This window comes from Homalodisca vitripennis, chromosome 1, assembly GCF_021130785.1.
Source record: "Homalodisca vitripennis isolate AUS2020 chromosome 1, UT_GWSS_2.1, whole genome shotgun sequence".
Taxonomy (NCBI): domain Eukaryota; kingdom Metazoa; phylum Arthropoda; class Insecta; order Hemiptera; family Cicadellidae; genus Homalodisca; species Homalodisca vitripennis.
Genome location: NC_060207.1, coordinates 146,683,168 through 146,705,067, shown reverse-complemented (window position 1 = coordinate 146,705,067; position 21,900 = coordinate 146,683,168). Strand labels below are relative to the sequence as shown.

General features: G+C 33.1%; 1 protein-coding gene across 1 annotated transcript; it reads left to right on the top strand.

The window, feature by feature from the left end:
- The first annotated feature begins 3,031 nt into the window (after positions 1-3,031).
- LOC124353578 (histone-lysine N-methyltransferase SETMAR-like) lies at positions 3,032-3,541 on the top strand. Its single transcript, XM_046803485.1, has one exon. It carries the CDS (start codon positions 3,032-3,034, stop codon positions 3,539-3,541), a length of 510 nt encoding a protein of 169 aa, XP_046659441.1.
- Positions 3,542-21,900: the final 18,359 nt, after the last annotated feature.

Here is a 21,900-nt window from a genome sequence, read left to right as displayed (position 1 = left end):
ATAGAAATATAAGAAACCAGATATGAAGTTTTCAATCATTCAAACTTTGGTTTTTGCTGATGACAGTTAAGCAGTCGATTTCTCTACAACCGATTTAGCATGATTGATTCTGAAATTCTCTTATTAGCAAAACTCAGTGATTTTTTTGGATCTAACACATTTAATTGTAATAATAGGTAAAGTGTGAAAGAAAAAGAAAACAACAGGGACGCTGCAGAACCTAGCACGAAAATTAAAATCCATGAAAATTGTGCCGCAGTATATGTGAGATTGTAAAATTGCCTCATCACGAATAAGTGATGATACATAGATGATTTTTTTATCTGACATCATTCCTAAAAATTTAATTTTGCAGGACTGACATATTACTACAGGTATTTGTTTAAAGAAAATATTATTGGTTGATATTTTTTTTATGAAGGTAGACAAACTACATTGAAACACGTTTAAAAGTATATATTAACAACAAATGGAGTTTATTATTATTAGAGTTAACTCACAGCAGAACTGTATCGTCTGCATGCATAAAAGAATGCAATGTAAGATTAACTGGCAAATAGTTTATTGTTATTATGAAAAGTAAAGAAACAGTCAAGGATTGATCCTTGGGGACATTAATGAGATTTTACTGAATGGTGACCATTAACCCTCCATACAGTTAGTCTACGATTTTGTAAGTAACTTCCAAATAAATTAAATTAATTTTCACTGATGTAATAGTATTATTTTTTAAGAAGTAAATGAAAGTTTTAGTCAAATGCTCTGCTAAAATTGTAAAATGCACTTCATGCAAAAGCATTGTTTTCAAAACAATATATAATTTTTTTTTAGTGCATCAATGACAACACTGAATTAAAAAATGGCTGATATAATTGTTTCCAAAATATGCGTACACTTGGTAATAAAGGGCTTATTCAAAAACTTGCAAGTGTAGGTACTTAGTGGATACTCAGCCTAGTGCAGCTATTTTGACAATGTTTCGTCTCTTCAAATACACACATAAACACAGATAGACAGCAGATTTCAGCTGTCACTGTGTTACAGCGTACTCAGTTGAAGATTACAGCCTTGCTCTCTCTTCAGTACCATCCCAGCTAGTGTAGGAGACTAAATTCCACTACTATAACTTTCCTGGCAAAAAATTTTCTAATAGTCTATCTCTTTCGTAGACTAATTGTATTGAGAAACCCTGGTAAAAACTCACACTGAACAACATTCAACAGCGTTGACTGCACACTTGTATGAATTTGGCAATAGTATTATAGTTTAGCCTATAGAGTGCAAAAGTAATCCAAAAATACTATTGGGTTTTCCAATTTAATAAAACACTGCTATGATCACAGTTAGCAGTTATTAGTTACTATTTATCCAAGCAGTTATTGGAAACATGTAAATTCATAAAACACTGCTATGATCTGTAGTTAACAGTTGGCAGTTATTATAAATGAGCCGCTTTGAAAGTGACCTATTAAGTAAGGGAGTGAGAGAGAGAGAGAGAGAGAGAGATGTGGAAAGGGAGAAGAAGCACAGACTCACTTCCCCCTCCTCATTCCTTACCAACCAATCAGTGGCCACTTTACCACTCGTAGTGTATATTTTACATAACAGCTGACAAACCCAGTAATAATAACAACAGTCGCTTTCAATGCGGCTCATCTATAGTTACTATTTAACCAAGCAGTTATTGGAAACATGTAAATATGGGAATGGCAATAACATGCAAAAGCAGATCCACTTATATTAACAAGAGTGCAGCAGTTAAAGAGTTTAATAGCTCGTCACATGCTTATTATAATGGAGCATAAAACATTTGCATAAGAATTCTTAAGTTTACAAGGAATGTTTCATTTCCAGAACTGCCTCCTTGATCTGTGATCGCCATGCAAATGTTTGGGGTCTCTCACCGGTTTCCAGAATTAAACTGAACATGTATTCTATATATCAATTATAAAGATTGGATAACTATAATTGACTTAAAATTTGAAAGGAAAAATATATACTGGTAAATATTTAATGTGAAATTAAATTCAACATTATGACAAGGTCTTTAAATATTTGTCAGGTATACCAACCCTGTGACTAATAAAAAAGTTGCCCTAAAATTAGCCAATTAAAATATTTTTTTATATTGGTGCTTTATTTATCAATGTAATAAGTTCTTGCTCATAAAGTCTGATATTAACTAGTGAAATTTCTCACTTTATTTCGTATTGCCACATTCTGTAAAATTTTCTTATAAAAAAATGTTGCAATTTTTAACAGAAATAAAAAACCCATAGTTTGTTATAGATTGTTTTGGATGATGGGTTTTAGGGTCAGAGGTCTTATGTGGAAAAGTCATACTTGTGAACGTACTGTACTGTTTTCTATTAATATAAATATATTAAAACCATGATGGCTTTTAAATTTACATCTGAAAATGTTCTTTATTCTACTCATAATACAATCCGCTGTTATTATCTTTAGCTAATCTTGGATGTATACTTTTTATATTACACATTATTACAAACACAGCCTTGTGTGGACATGGCTTTATTATAATGTGGAATCATTTATGTTTTTAGTAAGGAACTTGAATAATTTCACAATTTTACAAGCTGTACATTATTTCTCATTAAAGTCACTCTTTTATTCCTTGGTCAAGTGGTTCTCCCTCCAATACTTGAATACCTCAGTACTACCAATAGTAAATACAGATTCATACATTAAATGAAAATCTGGTGCATAACAGTGACATAACTTGAGGGGATTAAGAATCCTTCCCATGAACCCTAAAAATAACTTAAGAGGCCTTTGAGGAGCAATGCATTTCCTTCAAGGAGGGCTGGCAGGAGGTCACCAACAAGCCCCGTTCTGGTCGCCCAACTGATGAACTAATGAAAACAGCCCAGTGTGTGCGCGCGAAGTTTTGAGTTCAGACCGTCGGTTAAGTATCCAGGTAATCGCTGACTCCTTGAACTTGTCAGCAGTACATGGGATAGTGACAGAGGATTTGCAAATGTGAAAGGTGTGTGCGAAGCTTGTGCCGAAGATGTTGATGGAGGCGCAGAAAAAGGTTCGAGGTTCGTGCAGTGAAGAATTGTTGGAATTGATTAGAAATGATTCAGACATTTTAAACTCAATTCTAATCGGGAACGAATCTTGGATGTTCGAGTACGATCCAGAATCTAAAAGGCAGAGTTCCGACTGGCACACACAATATTCTCCCAAACCCAAAAAAGGACGCATGAGAAAAACTCATATCAAAATAATGCTGGTTGTCTTCTTTGACGTTCGAGGAATCATCCACTTTGAGTTTGTATTGCAAGGACACACTGCCAACACAGCCTTTTATCTGGAAGTGCTCAAGAGACTGAAACGCCGGGTCGTACGTGTCAGGCCTAATATCAAAGACTACTTCAAGCTCCATCATAATGTCCCTAGCCACACAGCCTTCATCGTTATCAACTACCTGACCCAGAATAAGACCCCCGTGGTGCCCAAACCTCCTTACAGCTCTGACTTGGGTCCATTGTTCCCCCTACTGAAGAGAGAGCTGTGAAGAACAGCCAAGCTCACATTACAAAGTTTCTGTGTTGAGGAGTTCCAGGCATGGAAGAATCATCTCCGCAGGTTTATTGATGCAGGAGGAGACTATTTTGAAAAATTTTAACTATTTGTACTGAACGGATGAATAAATCTAATTTTCTTAGAATATATGTACATTACTTTCATAATGCACCCTGTATGTGTTTTAGAATGGAGAATTTTTAAAGAAGGTGAAAAAGGGTACTTGGTGAAGAAGTGAGGTTTGTGGTATTGTTTGTTCAAATGTACAACTTTTATCTTTTATATTTCAAGCAATTACTCAGCAAGCCAGCAGCAAGAAACATCACTGAGTGTACAACACAACTTTCTCCTAGACAACTTTGTTTGACTCTCACTAATGTTACTAATTAAACCAACTTTCATCCTCTTAAGTAACTTCAGTGTCCCCAGTATGTCACACTTTACGATGTGACTAAAGAAAGGAGTTGTTGCTGAATTTAAGTGTGTAATGAAATACTCGTATTTTCCAAGTTACAATTCTGCTAAATCATGTGATGTTATTTCAGAACATTTTTCCAGATATTTTTCTTTGTGGAAGCGTTTATATTTTTATTGTTAATTATACAGAATTGGATATTTAATTACTTACTGGTTCTTATTTTATAGATGAAATTGTAAACATATTTGAGACAGCCTTTTTCATTGTATATTGCATTATATTCAATTTAATTATTTATTTGCACATTACATTTGTAAGACTGTCATAAAGGTAACAAAAAATTAGTGCATTGTCATAACCAAACTGTATATATATATACATACATTATGTATATTAATAATACTTGCATTTAAAAGTAAAATAAAAAAAAAAACGCATAAGCTACAAAATTTACACTTATAACTTTATGTATGCATTGTCAAATAAATAAACATACACATTAATAAACAGTTATACATTAAACACAAGAACAATGTTCTTAATGAAAATACATACAGGTATGTTGCATTGTCATAGAACTGACCAATATCATCACTCAATTCTTTAACAGTTTCTTCATATTTTGATTCAGGGGATTAAAAAATAATTTAAATTTTATTGTAAAGTTAGATACCCATATAAATAGGTCTCCTTTCATAAAAGGTAAGGTTATGATGAGGAAAATTAAATAAATTTTTATTTATTTTACTACCGAATCTTTGGTAGTAAGTCGGATTTTTATACACATATATTAAAAGCTCATTAATATTTACAGATGGTAATATAAATATTTTTAGGCTACGAAATAAGGGGTGACAATTTGTCCTGTTTGTAACTCCCTCCTGTTTCCACTACTCTTATCAAACTGTGCTTAGATCAGAGGAACCTCCCCAAACAATAATACTGCATTTAAAAACAGATTGTATATAGGCATAATATAAAACTTTCCGTGTTTCTACTGAGATTTAAATTAAACAGGATTTTGAAAGCAAATCTGAAAGTACTTAATTTCTTTGTGAAATAATCTATATTTGACTTCCATTTTAGGTTTTTATAAATATTTAATCCCAAAAACTTATGAGTCTCAACTATGTTATAGTCAGTCAGACTTGGTTCATTTTCACGGGTGTTCCTAGCATTAAAAGAATTATGTTTGTTTATTCGTAATTTAGGACAAGGCCACTTTTTAAAACCCAATTTATTATTTGTCCTAGTGTTTTTTTTATTGAAAAAGCAAAATTTATAAGTTTTCATTGATTAAACTTTGGTATGATCAGCGAAATGTTTAAATTTGTTTGAATCTTCAGTTACAATTAATTGTTCTTTGAAACCTATAACTTAGGTATGATTTTACAAGTTTTAGTGCTTTGTCCTTTATTCCTGTAAAGCTCAATTTAATTAATAGCAAGCTGTGATCAAAATAGTAAAACACTTTTGACAGATCACAGAAAATATCTGCTATACACTGCAATCCTTCCAAGGGAGCCATAACCCCATCAGCAAAGTCAATGCCAGTTCCATACTTTTATTTCTTCTAAATTTGAATTGCTCCTTGCAAATCAAGCTATTTTTTCTAAAAAAATATGTTAACCTGAAAACTATGGATCTCTCAAAAACCTTCAACACATTACTCAAAGGAGCAGTTAGACGATAATTTGTGATCTCTTGAACCTTTTTTGTAGTAAGGTTTTTTCAGAAAGTATCAATTTACAAGGAAATATTGCAGTCCTGAAGGCTTGACTCGGTATGACTGTCAATATTGGGCTGATGATCTTAGCTGAAATTTTAGAAGAAATATTAAAATATTCCATCCACATGAGAAACTGTTTTTCAAAATGTTTATAATTTTTTGACTTCCTTGATTGTAACAGAACGAAATATATTAAACAACACGTTTTCGCTGTATTGGTTACGTAAAACAAATTTGTTAAGCCCTTGGATGTTGAGCTTAACAATTATATTTACATAATCTGAATTTAAAGTTTCAGGCAATAAATTTGGATCACTGGTTAAAATTTCCTTACCATCAATAACCAACATTATTCTGCCAATGCTTTTGTTCACAATATCAATTCCCTTGTAACAACTCCCCAAGCTGCTTTAGAACTTGCCATTTGCCATATTTTTGCCATCTTTACAACCTTTTTAAAAATATGCTTGTAGTTTTTTACAAAGTTTAGAATGATTGGATTATTATCTGTTTTAACCAATTGAATTAATATATTTTTTTTCTTTTAATGAAACAAAACTGTATTTATAAAAGAGATAGAAACTATGATTGATATTTGTTAAATAACCAGAAGAAAGTAATTAATTTTTCATAATTTAAAATGTGGTTTCATTGGAACAGCTCAAGACACTTGACATTTTTGAAAAGTTAGTGAGTATAACCAATGCTGACCTTGACCTGAACTTTTGATGCTTGATAGTAACAAACCAAATATAAACAAATATAGTTACATTTATTTAAAAACTGAACATTGTTTATGGTGAGCATCAAGTTAGGGTATTTTTGAATGATCCAAGTCAAATGGTTTAATGCACAGCACAAACTTATAATACAAGTACATGCATCATCAAGGTGGTTAGCCCTGCATCAGTCTTGTGGACATATTATAATGTGAAAACACAACTAAATTTTATAGGGATGTCAGTTAAAACCTGGGTAAGAAGCTTAATTAGTCGGAACTATCAAATTGAATGGATTACGAAAAAGACTCACCACTTTTATGTAATCCCACCTTCAAAAAGATCAATAAGCCAAAGGCATTTGTAGAAGTTTATATGAAAACTTTGATGTTGAATCATTATTTAGTTAACTGCAAAAAAGATAGCATGTGGGGGAAAGGTAAGATAAGATAGGATAAGATAAGAATCTCTTTATTCATAGTTGTATACATTTTATACATGAATAGTGTCAGCATTGTAAAAATCAAAAAATCAAAATCAAAAATGCTTTATTGCCACAACACATTATACAGAAATGTATGACATCGTCACAATACAATACATTGCAAAGCTTTTACTTAAGTAAGATATTCATGTACATTAATTTAGACTATTTTAAGGGCTTACAGTGATCAATGAATTCATTTACAGAGTAAATACTAATATCTAATAAAAAGGATTTAATCTCTCTTTTAAAACATGAAACAGATAAACTTTTCAAGCGCTCAGATAGTAAATTAAACAACTTGATTCCTATTTCAAAAGGGCTATTGATTGTTCTTTGGAAATTACATTGACTAATTCTGAAATGGCTATTGTATCTTGTGTTATGCTCATGAACATGACTATTTGTAAGCAGACTATGGGAATACATTTTTTACATACATTAAACACTGCAGTATAAATAAAGAAGGTACAGTAAGTATTCTTAATTTTCTAAATAAAGGTTTACAATGTGTTTTCACACGAACGTTACATATAACCCTTATTGCCCTCTTTTGTAAAATCAATAACTTGTTGGCGTGACTATCATTTCCCCACACAACTGTAGCATAAGACAAGTGGCTCTGAATATGAGAAAAATAAACTAATAATAATACTTGTAGATTCACAATAAGTTTTAACCTCCTAAGCATAAAAATACCTTTAGAAACTTTACTACACAAAAAATCAACATGAGCATTCCATTTTTAAATTAGACTGGACAATAACACCTAAAAACTTTACATTTTGCACATTTTGACAATTACTTAAACTAAAATTCAGATTTTGAGTTTTATCTCTATTCAAACAAAGTATGTTAGCTGAAGTCCAATCTTCAATGACTAAATTACATTCATCGGAAAGACTATTGACTAGATTATGGTTACAACAAGAGATCTGAAGGGCCAAATCATCGGCGTACATAAAAGTAGTTACAAGATTGTTTATAATTGCAGCGGATAGGTCATTAACATAGATTATAAACATTGTGGGCCCTAGAATTGAACCTTGCGGTACACCTGTCATCACAGGTAGATAAGAAGAAAATTTGCCATTACAATACACAGTTTGAAGCCTATCAGATAAATAGGATCTAAAAAGTTTAACTGCTCTTACATCAAAACCGTAATATTCTAGCTTATCTACCAGTACACAATGTGAAATAGTGTCAAAAGCCTTTGATATATTGTAAAATCTGCCTAAGACACCATTTTTATCATCTAGACTATAAATACATTTTTTCATAAAATCAGTGATGGCAGAAATTGTACTTTTGTTGGTCCTAAAACCATATTGATTATCAAGAAATAAACAATTACTCTCAAAATAATCAACTACTTGTCTATTTAACATCACCTCAAAAACTGTTGATACAATAGTAATAATGGAGACAGGACGGTAATTATCATAATCAGATTTTTTTCCTTTTTTGTACAAAGGCACAACTTTGGCATACTTTAAACACTGAGGAAAAACACACTGTTGTCAATACATAAATTAAACAGGTAGGCTAAAACTTCCACAATATATGGTGCAGCTATTTTTAAAACATCTGAATTAAGACCATAAACATCTAAGCTTTTACTATTACTCAAAGTAAAAATTGCACTGTAAACCTGTTCTGCTAAGACATTTTTAACATTAAACATAGAGGTGGCAGGAGGCCTACTTATTTTATCTAAATAATATTGCACATATATACAATTGCAGTATATACAATATAGTTGACTAATCTTTACATTAACAAATTAGAATTCTGGGTATATTTTCCAATTTAAAATAGCCATACATAATATATAATGGTTAATCTATAAACATTATATTTCTGCAAGTTCATATTATAAATTAAAGAGAACTTTAAATTCTTAAAAATAAGCTTCAAATTAATGAACTAACTAATGGGCCATCTGATTCATAAAATTCCTCTATTGAGTAAAGTGCCTTTGCTGTCAGGTAACTTGTTAATTTTTTCTTAAATTTTGGCAGGGTTTGTTCCGATCTAATGTGGCAAGGTAATCTTTGAAGAAATTTTAGTCCCACGTAGGTTGGGCTTTTTTTTATAGAACTCAAGATTATGATGCCCAATTATTCTATATCTGGAATTCCTGGTACCTATTGTATTTTTGAGTAGGATGATCTGATATTTCAATACATTCTTTTGCAGTTAAGATTGTGGCAGTAATATATAAGGCAAATACTGTTGGAATTTGTAGCTGAGCAAAATAAATTTTAACTGGGTCTCTCCATCTAAGATTTAACATGATCCTGACAGCCTGTTTTTGTAATTTCAGAATTCTATTGAGATTTGCTTTGACTGTCCCCCCCGTATAGGCTAATTCAAAAGTTGATGTGAGAATGAATGAGTGAATAATAAATTGTTTTCAATGTTTTGAGATTGCTCAGCTTTGACATTCTTCTCAGAGCAAATAATCCAGATGATATTTTGGATGAAATTCTATTTACTTAGGTAAAGACAGAGCACAAAAACTTCAAAGATCCTGTCACTACTTGAACTGCTTGGTTTCATTTTATTGTTCAGAAACAAACCAGTAATTACTTTACTCAATACCACAACATGGCAAAATTAAAACAGAGAAATTAAGACAACAATAGCAAAATGTAGTCCTGAATGTATTTTCAAATTTAATCCACTTACATAGCTACCAGTGGTTCGTAAGAACGGGCATAATTAAACTTATCAGAAGTTCTATCTCCCTTAAACAAAAATGCTTTATTTGGATGTTAATACTGTTGTGGGGATGGCCCACAAGGAGTCTGAAGCAAATCTTAAGTGAGAGCATAGGTTGAATAGGCCATTACATTTAATGTCTATAAACACGAACACCATGCTGCCAACCTAACCTCAAATGCTATTCAGGTGGTGTGATCTAGCATGGGTCGCTGCCTCATAGTTTGAATTATAAACAACTCACGGAATCGTTCTGTTAACTCATTTCTGTACATTAGTGAAAGGAGATAAAATAATGATGTTACCCTTCCAATTTAGGTGCAAGCCATATCTCGTGAATTTACATCGAGGGATATGCTCAAGAGACATTAAGCTTGCGTTATTAAACCGTTCAATAATTTTACAAATATCAACATCATACCTCAAAGGGACTCCATCAACCACAATTAGTCGTTATTGAATTTTCAATAAAACGTGTGAGAAAGTGCTGCAATGTTGTTTGTTCCAGCTAGGAGAATAACAGTCATCTTTGGTTAGATCCTCGGACGAGAGTGCTATCCTCCAGTACATTATCAAGTGTTCTCCAGGTTTTATATGATACCAATTACATTTGAAGAAACTGGCAACTTCTTCCATATATGAGTACACAAATTACGGCCATAAGAGTTACTAAATAAAACAAAATTTATGAAGTAATCGGTTTTACATAAATATAGCTTTCCAGGCCTAGTTTTATTAGATGTCTTTTGGCTCGTCTTTTGATATTAGCTCGTTGGTGGGAAATGTTTTCAGTAGAGAAGTACTCCGTTACAGACTTCTCAGACCGAAGAGAGGAAAATATGCCCGAGAGAACCAGTCTATCTGATTGTTGCCTCCTGCTTAAGACGTTTTTTGGTCGGGACTACTTTCCACTGACTGCCACCCGATTGTTTAAGGTGAGTGGTTAACAGTCATAGGACAAGCGGTCTGTATGCCAGGTCCAGGCTGAGCCATAGGTACAAAAGACAGTATGTGAGACGTCAGTGGAAGGGGTCAGCCAGGTCTTTAGAACTTTATCCGGGACAAAACTAGACTGATATATCTAGATGTAGGCTATTAAATAACTAGTTAATTGAAAAGAACATTTGGGATGACATAAAAACTGTGCTTAAATTGGGTATTACTGTAGGTTGATTCTACACTCAGATTTATTAACATATTGAAAACAGTTCATTTCAACACAAGCGTGCCTGGCAATACTCAGCTTGTCACAGACCAAGTGAGCACGTCTCTTGTTGGTTCCTGTAAGGGAGTCAAAGTGGTAGTCCTGATTGGCTTTAGAGCCAACTGCAGTGATTACCGCTATAGTCTTTACTGTTATTCACACATGCAAAAATATAACGCCTGTTTATCACAGAAAGGTCACCAAGGATTGTAACAAGTTCAATGGCGGACAGTTGGGTTGTTTACGTCACTGAATGTTTGCACAAAAGTAACTCTACGATTATGTTCTTAGTTTTAACAGTTTCTATCTTACTAATTAACGTATAAATATGGTCAGCTAAGGCCTCTTTATTAATGGTTGCATTCTTAAGGCCATCTGGGAGGTTTTCAATTCATTAAATAATTTCGCAAACTTAACTCTTTTGTTTTTCTAAAATAACTAAATCTTGGATTTGAAAAAGATAATTCAGTTAAGTTTTTCTTTTATCTCATTTAATTTATATTTTAGATAAGTAAACACATCCTGAAGTTTGGAATTAGTTTCCATCAAGTTAGAATTCTCATTCAATCGCTTGGTTAAACTTTGAATAACAAAAGCAATAAAAAAAGTCTAAGATGGAATGTAGTGGTGTTAGCTAAAATGATTCATTCAGAAATGAAATTCAGAAATTAACTCTATAATAATTTGTATTAAGTTAGTTAGTTAAATAATTAATCTGAGTGTAGTAAACTGAGTATGTTATATTTAGTACAACGTGTTTTATGTATATATGTTTTATAACTAACAAGTTAATCCAAGTCAAATACAAGTATTAATAGTTAATACAAGTTTATCTTAATTATATTAAGTTGTCAGAATAAAATATAAAACATATACAGAATAACAAGTATTTAATTAAAAATATTCTTGCTCTCCCAGCAAGCAAAGCAATGTGGTGTTGATATTTATCGAAGGGCCCATCAGCTGAAGGTAGCACATTGTCCTCAATGCGGTGCAGAGCTAAATTTACAGGGGCTAAACCGAAGGCGCAATAATTATGTAGCGTGTAGTGAACACACCTGCACAAACAGGGTAGATACCTGCGGTATGGTTGGTACACAGGTCACCAGACGCGCCCAGGGGCAAGTTACTGTTTGCAGTGTGCTGTCAAGTCAAGATAGTTGCCTGTAGGTCGTAGGTTAGGTTGACGTTAGACTCAAATATGCATTAACAACAGTACAAAGGCGCCAGCGGTCGTAGTGTCTCCCTTGTAAGATGCATCGCACAGCCATGGAAATGTGTATTGACGACAACATTTAACTAACAAAAATCCGTACAAAGATATACCCCACAAGCCGGCTCTTCAGAACAGTTCTGCCAATCCCGGTTTATCTTGAATAGTTTATTTACAAGACGAACTTTGTAAGGGTGACGACTGTTACATTTTGAAGTATTAACCAGAGAACTTACGTATGTGATGTCCATTAGGAACTTTCCTAATGGAACGACCTCTGCTGACGAGAATACATCCAGGTAAGTCAGTCTGAGGTGCTTGATAAGGTCATGTTTGTTCACTTAGGACAAGAAACTAAAGAAACCTCTTATTGCACTTCGACCTAAAAGGACCTTTACGTTTGCCTACGGAGTGATAGGATATTCAGAATGGATAAAATTTGGGGTTAGGAGTCGTCTCCTGTGGAGATCTCACGCAGAAGGATGGCGGGCATTTTATCTGGCATGTCATATTGGAAGGAGAGGCCAGTTCTGATCTGTACCAGCCTTTCCAGTCAAAGAGGGAACTCCGTCATGTCCAGGCTAGCAATCTTATCACTAAACGTGAAGCTCTATTCACTTGCAACAGTCATCCACAGTAAAATAAAACTATCGATCTAATTTACCACCTCAATATCTCGAAATTTGTGGTTAATCATGTGTCGTTTATGGACATCAATGCGGTTGCCCAGGTATGATACATAGTGAGGTTCAACGAGAAAGTATAAACCAGCCAGAACTGGATCTTTCTTCTAGATAAGAAAATTAACTGTTTGTTGCAATAGTCAGTGGTGTATGTTATTTATTTTTATGTAGGTATACACATTTATGATTCATCGCCATTTTGCAAGGCATAAACAGTTTAATAATTGCATTTTTCGTAGACTTTTAATTCGATGTACTCTACCTATTATGATCGGATTTAAGATTTTTTGACTTTGTGGGCCTTCCTAATGAAAAAGTAAAAAAATAGGATATTTGCTTTAAAAAGCGGAGTTTTGGAACACTATCAATGTGTAGAACTTGACTGTTTTATCCTCAGTTCAAAGCTATAACTTGTTCCAATATTTTTGAACAACCTGTAACATTACTAACATATTAGACTTTCAGGTTTATAGCTTTATAGTTACTTTATAGCTCGGTCCATACAACTCCAACTTGACATAGACTAACATCAAGGGAACCAAAGTTTTAAAGCTGGACATGAATTTACCTTTTGAGTAATAACTCAAATTAAAGGTCTTGCAGAAAGACGAAACAAACTACAGAAAACTTGATCGTTTTCTACCACTCTATTCCTAATGGCAACAACATTGTAAAAAAACTCACGTATTTGAGTATGTAACAAAATCAGTTTAAAGCTAGTTGGATAATTAATTAATTATTGGGTATATACCTGATATGAAACATAACGAAACAAATGATCTTTTCAAAACTCAAAACGAAATGACGGCATTTCAAGCTGTGAAGTAATTTCTTTGATAAGTAAGTAAAGAATTATATATATATATATATATATATATATATATATATATATATATATTATATATATATAATTTTCAATATTTTAAAACCCATACAAATAAAAATTTCAACCTTTGATTCTCAAAAGAATATCAACACCCGTCATATGTGTAGTTTGATGCATACAGGAGGGAGGTAAAAGGTCACTGTCCAAGTAGTGTTCAGTGGACAGGTATAGTAGTGCCAATTGAATTATCCCATGTTTGGCAATTTTGATCGAATGGTGCAAGCTCTCGTATTGAACGAACCCACGTAGGACCATTTCATCGGTTTTCTATATAGTAGAAGTAATGCTCTACAAGTAGTGTTCAGTGGACAGGTATAGTAGTGCCAATTGAATTATCCCATGTTTGGCAATTTTGATCGAATGGTGCAAGCTCTCGTATTGAACGAACCCACGTAGGACCATTTCATCGGTTTTAGATACGTTTTAACACCATTTTAGTGTTTTAAAGAAATAGTTATACATTTTCGTTTACAAGAGTTTCTTACACATTAATTAATAAATACGGTTGTTTATATTCAATATTTTGTTTAATAGTGCACACAGTAGATAAAAACGAATTTTTTATAATCGTGAGACTGGTATAAAAGGACAATATTACAACATTTTCGCTAAAAGAATTTTATATAGATAATAGTAAAATATAAGTAGAAATAGTGCACTGTAAGTAGTTGGGCACAAACATTATTATTATTATTGCCACTAATAATGGCCTTAAACCACAAAGTGCATCGAACTATTTTTCAAATTGGTAGAAATTCCCAACCCAACTACATATATAGAATTGACTGCATGACATTGTATTAATGTACTTCTGTAAAATACCGTGTAACATTCTGCCACCAGTAGTTATTAATTAACCGACAAGTCAACTCTTCCCTGGTTCTGTGCAATAATATAACGGCTGCAACAAACAGTAGATATGTCGGAGATAAGATAAGCGATAGGCATGGATCCGGGGAGTGCAGTTGGTCTGTTTGTTTTTGGGAACTAACTGATCGTGTTTCAGTCGAGGGACTAAATATTGGTGTCCTGGATATCGATAAATACTTATCTGAAGGGGAAGATAATTATATATTTTTGGGGAGATAATTGGTGGAATTGAGGTTTCATATTTAAACATCAAAGCTGGTGTGAATCTGAAGGGTTACGCCTTAAAAAAGATCCTCTTCTGGCATATTTATTCTTGAAAATTACGTTAAAAGAGAACTACGTTAAAGAGTGCTCTTAAAAAATATAAAATGCATACTTGTGTATTTTGATAGGTGGGGGGGGGGGACTGGAGATTTAAAAAATAGTATTACTCCTGGTCTCTTATATTTTTTCACCAGTATCTAAAGAAAAAAAAGAAATTGTTCATTTGTGAATGGTGTATTTTCAGAAACTACGAAGAATGTTTCTCCTGATTACTTTTTAATGTCTTCAAACACGTTTTTATATACCCATCTATGTATAGGACTAGTACACGCTTATAGATCTCTCATATGTATGTGGCTTAATACTTTATACGAGTCAAATATATTGTTCACAAATGTATTATTTAGTGTAGGAGAGAAAATAAATGTAATACGGGCAATAAATGTTGTACTTTAGTCACGTAGAGGGGCGATGTGATAGAACGCTGCACTGGTAACTACGGCAAGTGTAACACTAAATGGTAACAATATATGTACAGGTATGCTGAACTTGGAGTAAATAACCATATAACCTCATTAGCGATATTCACCAAGTTAAGTGCCGAGTTAATTGATTGGCCGACAGCAACTTCCATGAATGTAGCCATTAAAGTGTTCATGAGCACAACTGCTGATGTATTGACTAGTCCACTTTGTCCTGCTAATGAGCCACTGCCAGCCACAATCTCACCTGTACATACTGCAGATTCATTAGCGTTTACACTGATTGCTGACACTCGTAATGAATACATTAAGTCCATTTACATACAAAACAGTTTCAAAAGAAACAATCCACTTTAGTAAGAAACTTCAAGTTTTATCCACTTTAAACGTAAATTTTCAAGTTGGCGCATCTGATTTCTGATTACCGAGTATGCTTTTTATAATATCTACAACAGTTTCTTAAAATATGAAGAAGGCCAAACAATACATTGTATTACACTTATATCTGTTAATGGTTTCACACAAGCTGTGAAAAAGATCGGCATATACCATAAAAAGATACCTTTATAAGTACTAGGTTATAATGCTACATATATGTAATAATACTGATCTTATTTTCTAAAGGATAACAATAATTGTTTCTAGTTACAAGCTAAAAATGCTGTCCTCTGTTTACAATCGAATAATGTTTACATGATTATTAGTGAATTCCCAAGAGGAAAACTAGTTTTTGCCGGTGCTCTGTTTGTTATACTGAAACCCGTGGCGATTAAATAGGCCGACTCCAGTCTCAGCATACAGTGTCCCTTAACTACTGCCTAAATATTATCAGATTATTTCATAAGTCAAGACAAAAATAATTTTGGTTAGTTATCTTGCTTAGTTTTTGGTCTGTCTGGCCGTAGGCCTTAACAAATTTATGACTTAGTGATGGTTTGAGATTTTTCAGTAATATCGTTGCGTTGATATAGAAAAGTTGTCAAAAAAACAACTTGTTTTGAAGTTAGTAGGTTTCGATATTTTTAAATGTTCTTACTGAGATAGAAACAGAACATTTGGAGTACTGATAAGTTTTCGGTTGGTAAGACCGGACAACTGTTAGAACAGAAATTGATTACAAAAACATATTTTGTAGCTAAGAGGCATATAAAATAATAAAATAATGTTCAGTTTATTGATTTAGCAGCTTTTATGTCAGGTTTAGCTCTTATTTATAGCCTCATAGCCAAGTCCTTTTTATAAAAACACTATTCATTAAGATATCCCTTACATAAATAGGTTTAATTAGAAAATATTCTCATCTATAAACACAACTTACTAATCTGAATGTCTAGCTTAAGGTTACAGTGAAATGCCTCAAGCTGGAGAGCAAAAGCTAAGAACTCTAACGGTCTCGTGAAAAAAACAGGAATTCTATGTCTGGTGTCGAAAATGCCCTTTGCGTTCCAAATGAATATCATTGCTTAGCGGATCCAATCCAATCCCGAGTACGCATTTGCATGCAAACCCCCAATTTCAATTACAACCCGCGGTGTTCTGCCATGGAAATGGTTAAACTTCGATTTTTTATATCACACAGAATAATTATTGTATGTTTACAACATTAATTCTTCCAATGTCACACAGACATAAAATCATTGTTTCTAATGTTCCTCTTGCTAGTTTAATAGGGGCGTCCTTACGAGGAGAACGTTATGTCCTGTAACATCCACAATCCTTGTTAGTGATGTTCATGTTAATATGTCCTAATGATACGATTGACATTGGGTATTCTCATTCAATAATCTATGAAATTAATTTCACTTTCCAAAGCTAAAAATCAATGGGGGGGGGGGGGGTAAGTTCTGTGACTAGAAAACAACATTATGTTACTAGTGAATATCTAAAAAATGAATAAATGCAAAAATGTAATAGCTACATTTTAATGCTACTGGCGTAGGAAGAGCCTTTAAAGAGGTATCTGATTAATCAGAAGTCTTACGATGCCTATGCCATGGAGAGAACTATAAATTATTATACCGTAGTCTGGTGAACAAGACAGAATGCTGGAGTGTCAATAGAGATTTTCCATTGCACGCCACCTGGGAACATTTCTTTATCAAAGTTAAAGTGACATTTTGCATCAATGGGTATCTCATCTGCCTACGTTGGGACACCTGCAGTAAGCCTTTGAAATTTTAAACCTATTTAAACGTATGCCAAAGTGCCAGACCTCGTATCCAGAATTAAGATATGCTTATTACTTATCAATACAACTGTAAATTAATTTTTGCACTTTCAATTAAATTAAATTCCAGAGTACGAATGTACACGGAATACTTATGGACGCTATAGTGTAGTTAGTTTCTAGCCTGACTTTGTAGTAATGCAAGTACATTTACAGTTCTAGCAACTACAGAACTAGCAGAAATATTAAAACATTTTTTTATTTACGTAGGGACTGGTAATTTAAAACCATCAGTTTAAAATCAAGATTGTTACAATAAATTTGTAAAACTAGTCCTATACATTAGTTATAAAAAAATGGTCCCCCGCCATGTATAATAATGATATAAGTTAAGTAACAGTATAATTATCAAGTTCACTCCCCTCTCCCAAATATGTATTCCTTAGTTTTATCTAGGGACTCTTAGGGAGATTTCTTATGTTGGTACAATCGATTTTGGGATTAATATTTATTTAGTACGTTAAATTCATAGCCCTTTATTAAAAATGTTCTGTTAAAAAAGTTTAATTTCGTCAAAAATATTTAATAAAAAAAAATATATTTAATTAAAAAAATACAATTTCCTTTTAATGAATGAAAAGGATATCATATAGCTTGTTGTTATAGCTATATCGTACGTACTATAAAAATTTAACCTTTAATCTTCAGCCGTTTATATTTGGGCTTGATTAGAAAATTGCCAAGATTTGCTACTTTAAATGTCTATAATTTCATGTGCAGTGATAAACATGTTTCAACTTGTTTAATTCAAGGCAGTTATCTTAATTGTCTCTGAATTTACCATTAAAGATTATTTTCCAAACCCAAAATCGATTGAAACATCTTAAGTAGGGGAAAATATCCTTTTACTTGTATTTTATTAACAGCCTACCATACATTTTGTTAAAGGCGCATTAAAAACTTTTGTTCAAGAAGAGAAGGATAAACTACTGCCGTCGCGCCGTTAGGCAAGAAGCTGCAGTATTGATCCATTCTTTGTATAGTCTGCTGGTAAATTGAAGGCGCCTTAACTTTTCTACATTACTATCGAAGTAGTAGAAACAACTTACTTGCCCAACAACGTCTATGCATTTACTTTCATTTAACACAGACTGTGGCATAAAACCAATGCAAATATTTTCATAAAAGTTAAAAAGTTATACAGTAGGCCCCTATATCTTAAATAGACGTAAAATGGTAATTTATTTTTCAGGTGCAGTTAGGTCTAAGAAGCCCTCTCTAACACAATCCGGGGACTAGGGGATTAAAGGTGACTCCACCTTCAATGGTCAGACAGGCGGACTAAGTACTAAGGCAGGAGATTGACTCGGTTATTTTGCAAACACCACTACGGCCACTAGATTGTACCACTGGCAAAATTTACGCCGCGTATGATAGCTTAACCCACAATCCGTTCGTCTGATTTATTTATCGGTTTGGGGCTCAAATTTCGTTAAGTTTATGGGAATCAAAGATTCTCTGGGACATGGACCATTTTAGTGTTACCTTTTGACTCACTGGGACTGAGCCACTTCAGATATAACTTGTCTGCACATCACATGTACATAGAAGTAGTTCGATTTGGGAGCTAATACTGTAGAAACTAATGCTCTGCCTTCATCTATTTTTATTGAAGTTTTGAGCCTCCTAAAGTTTAAAGGAATTGAGCTTAATAGAATAAAATAACACGATTATTAACATTAAAAAATATCTGTATTTATATTTAAGAATTATTGCGCTTAAAACACAAATTATCAATATGTTATATTAAAAATTACATACAAAAAACATTTAGATACCTAACAAAAATTTAAAGTGAAACGGACGAAGGCGTGTCTCGGCGGAAATACGACACAACACACACTGGCAAGTTAGGATCACTAAAACTAACACACATTGGTACATTTTACAAGGGGTTGCCTCTCTGCTTCGTGGCTTTGAAGGTGTTTGACATTCCCTACTTACTTTCGCTATTTTGTGAAAAAGACTTTAGAACCAAAATGCAATGCATTATGTCGGTTTTTATTAAAATTGCATTATAATTTGCGTGTGTTTGTGCAGTAGTCATCATTGGTTGTGTAATACATTTTTGGAAACTTTCCATATTACTATTTACGAGTATGTCTTCCATGCTGAGGTTACTTTCAATAAGGCGGTTGGAGAATTTTAAGTTAAATAGTTTTAATAATGATGGTTTGGGAGCGATTATGATGTATTGTTTTTAACGATTTACCAGTTTGTTTCACACATACGAGATTTGACAGGAAATCAGAACATACAATTTCCTACACTACTTTATACTTGTTATACTCCAAACTGGTTGTACTAAATCCTGTAGTTTCAAACGCCGTTCATTCGGTTTATTTAATAAATTATTAAAGCTTCACTAACCTGTGATATACTTTTTAATGAGTTTATTTTAAATTTATAGTTCAGTGTTTTACACAGTTTACAAATTTAAGTTCAGCTCTTGTACCGTAGTGTTAAAATCCTCCAACTAGGAACCTGAGTATATGGTATATTTTCAGGTTGTCTATACGGATGCTATTGTTCCTGATTAGCATAGAAGTCTGGTATGTCTAGGATCAACGGCCAATATAATAACCAATGATGCTAATACCCAAGTGTTTCTGAATCCACGTTAAACTACAAGCTCCGTTGTTATTCTGGTTAATAGTCATTAATAATCCTGTCCACGAACTTGTCGATCGTAGAGTCACACATAGTGGTAGATAGTCTATACATATCAGACACATCCTTCTTACAAATCATTCATCTCATATTCTCCAATGAGTTAACATAGGTGTCTCATAAAAAGTAACAATAGTATCGAGGAAAAGTGGCGTAATCTTTTTACAGTAAAGGTCTGGATGATTTATAAATCAGGACGCTATGCCAAAAATCTCATATCGGTTAAAACCCAAGTGAGAACGTCCAAGTGGCTAAAAAGTAAAGTAAAGATGTCTTAATTTACCAGGCTAAGTTAGAGCTAAGAAGTCCTCTCTAACATGGGGACCAACAACGGCTTTAAAGGTGACTTCCGAACCACCACCAGTGGTCGGGCAGGCGGACTGCTTACAAGGACAGGATTGCTCAGCGTCCACCCATCCCAGCAGCAGTCACGACCGTTGCTTGATCTGGTCTCTTGCGATAACCGTTGAACCCGCTGTTATGGCTAGAGTATCATGTGGAGATAGCTAATTTAATGCAAACATGCCGGCAATAATCTTTCTACGTTACTGAAATTATATCTAGAAAAGTGTAAAAGTAGTAATATTGTAAGTCTATAAATCTTACTTAGTAAACTATCTGTACTAAAATAATCGGTCGTTACAAAAAAAATAACCACAAATATTTCCTCCTTAGGTAATAAGGATCAAGAACTATATATGCACACGTGTTATATACAAAGTGCAACATTATCATTTGAAGTGTTATGTTACAGAAATAGAAAAAGTATTCTTTGACCAGGATATAATAAACTTCAATAACTTAGTCCTAAGACCATCATATGAATTGCGATAAAGTATGAAATACTGGAAATTTCTTTAAATGAAAGATAATCGGGGCTTCATACATTAAATCAGCGAACTAACAACTCAGTCGACGGTCAGTTGAAGTTAGAGAAATACTAAAGACTAACTAAAAATAAACCTAAAAATTAATCAGTATAGAGAGTTTAAATAAACCAATGCGGAATCACAATATGAATTTGAAAATCTGACTACAACGGCCAATAAATATAAGGGAGCCTCCATTCCCTAATTAAGTAATTTTTATGCCGTGACGATCAATATTTACTATTAGACGCTATTTTATAGACTAATAATTAGTGATTATTGACTGATTCTAGTTATATTAAAATGGCAAATGTCCGAATAAATCCTCTTACTTTCACAAGCCTTCCATCATTCTAAAAGTAAACTCTAAAAAGAAAATAATAGTTTAGATTTCTTCCAACGTCTTCACAAGTGATACAAGAGGCGATACTTGATTGTTAAACCAGACTATAAAAGTGTAATACAAGTATTTAAAATTTGTACAGTTAAAATATAGCTATTATCGACAGTAATTACTGAACATTTTCCAAAACTAAAATGTAACAACTATAGAATCCAACCTAAAAAACTATGAACATTCATAGATAAATAACATAACACCCATAAAATAAAAGCTACCGACGTTTAGCAGCGTTTTATGCGGGGAGAGTTAGCTGAAGAAGATTTATTCTCAGACCGCCAGCCTGCGACTATAATCTTGTTACAAACTTTCAAACTGACAGCCCGATTCTTTCAAACTTTCCCTGAACAAATAAACTGCGCTGTATACAACATCCATAAAAAAGTTACCCTTAATGTTTCTACTAATATTTGTAACCCAATCAATTTTAAATTAATGTTTTGAAATAAAAGAAAATAGTTTTGCATTTTTAGTATTGTGAACAATCCTTATTTAGACAAAAAGTA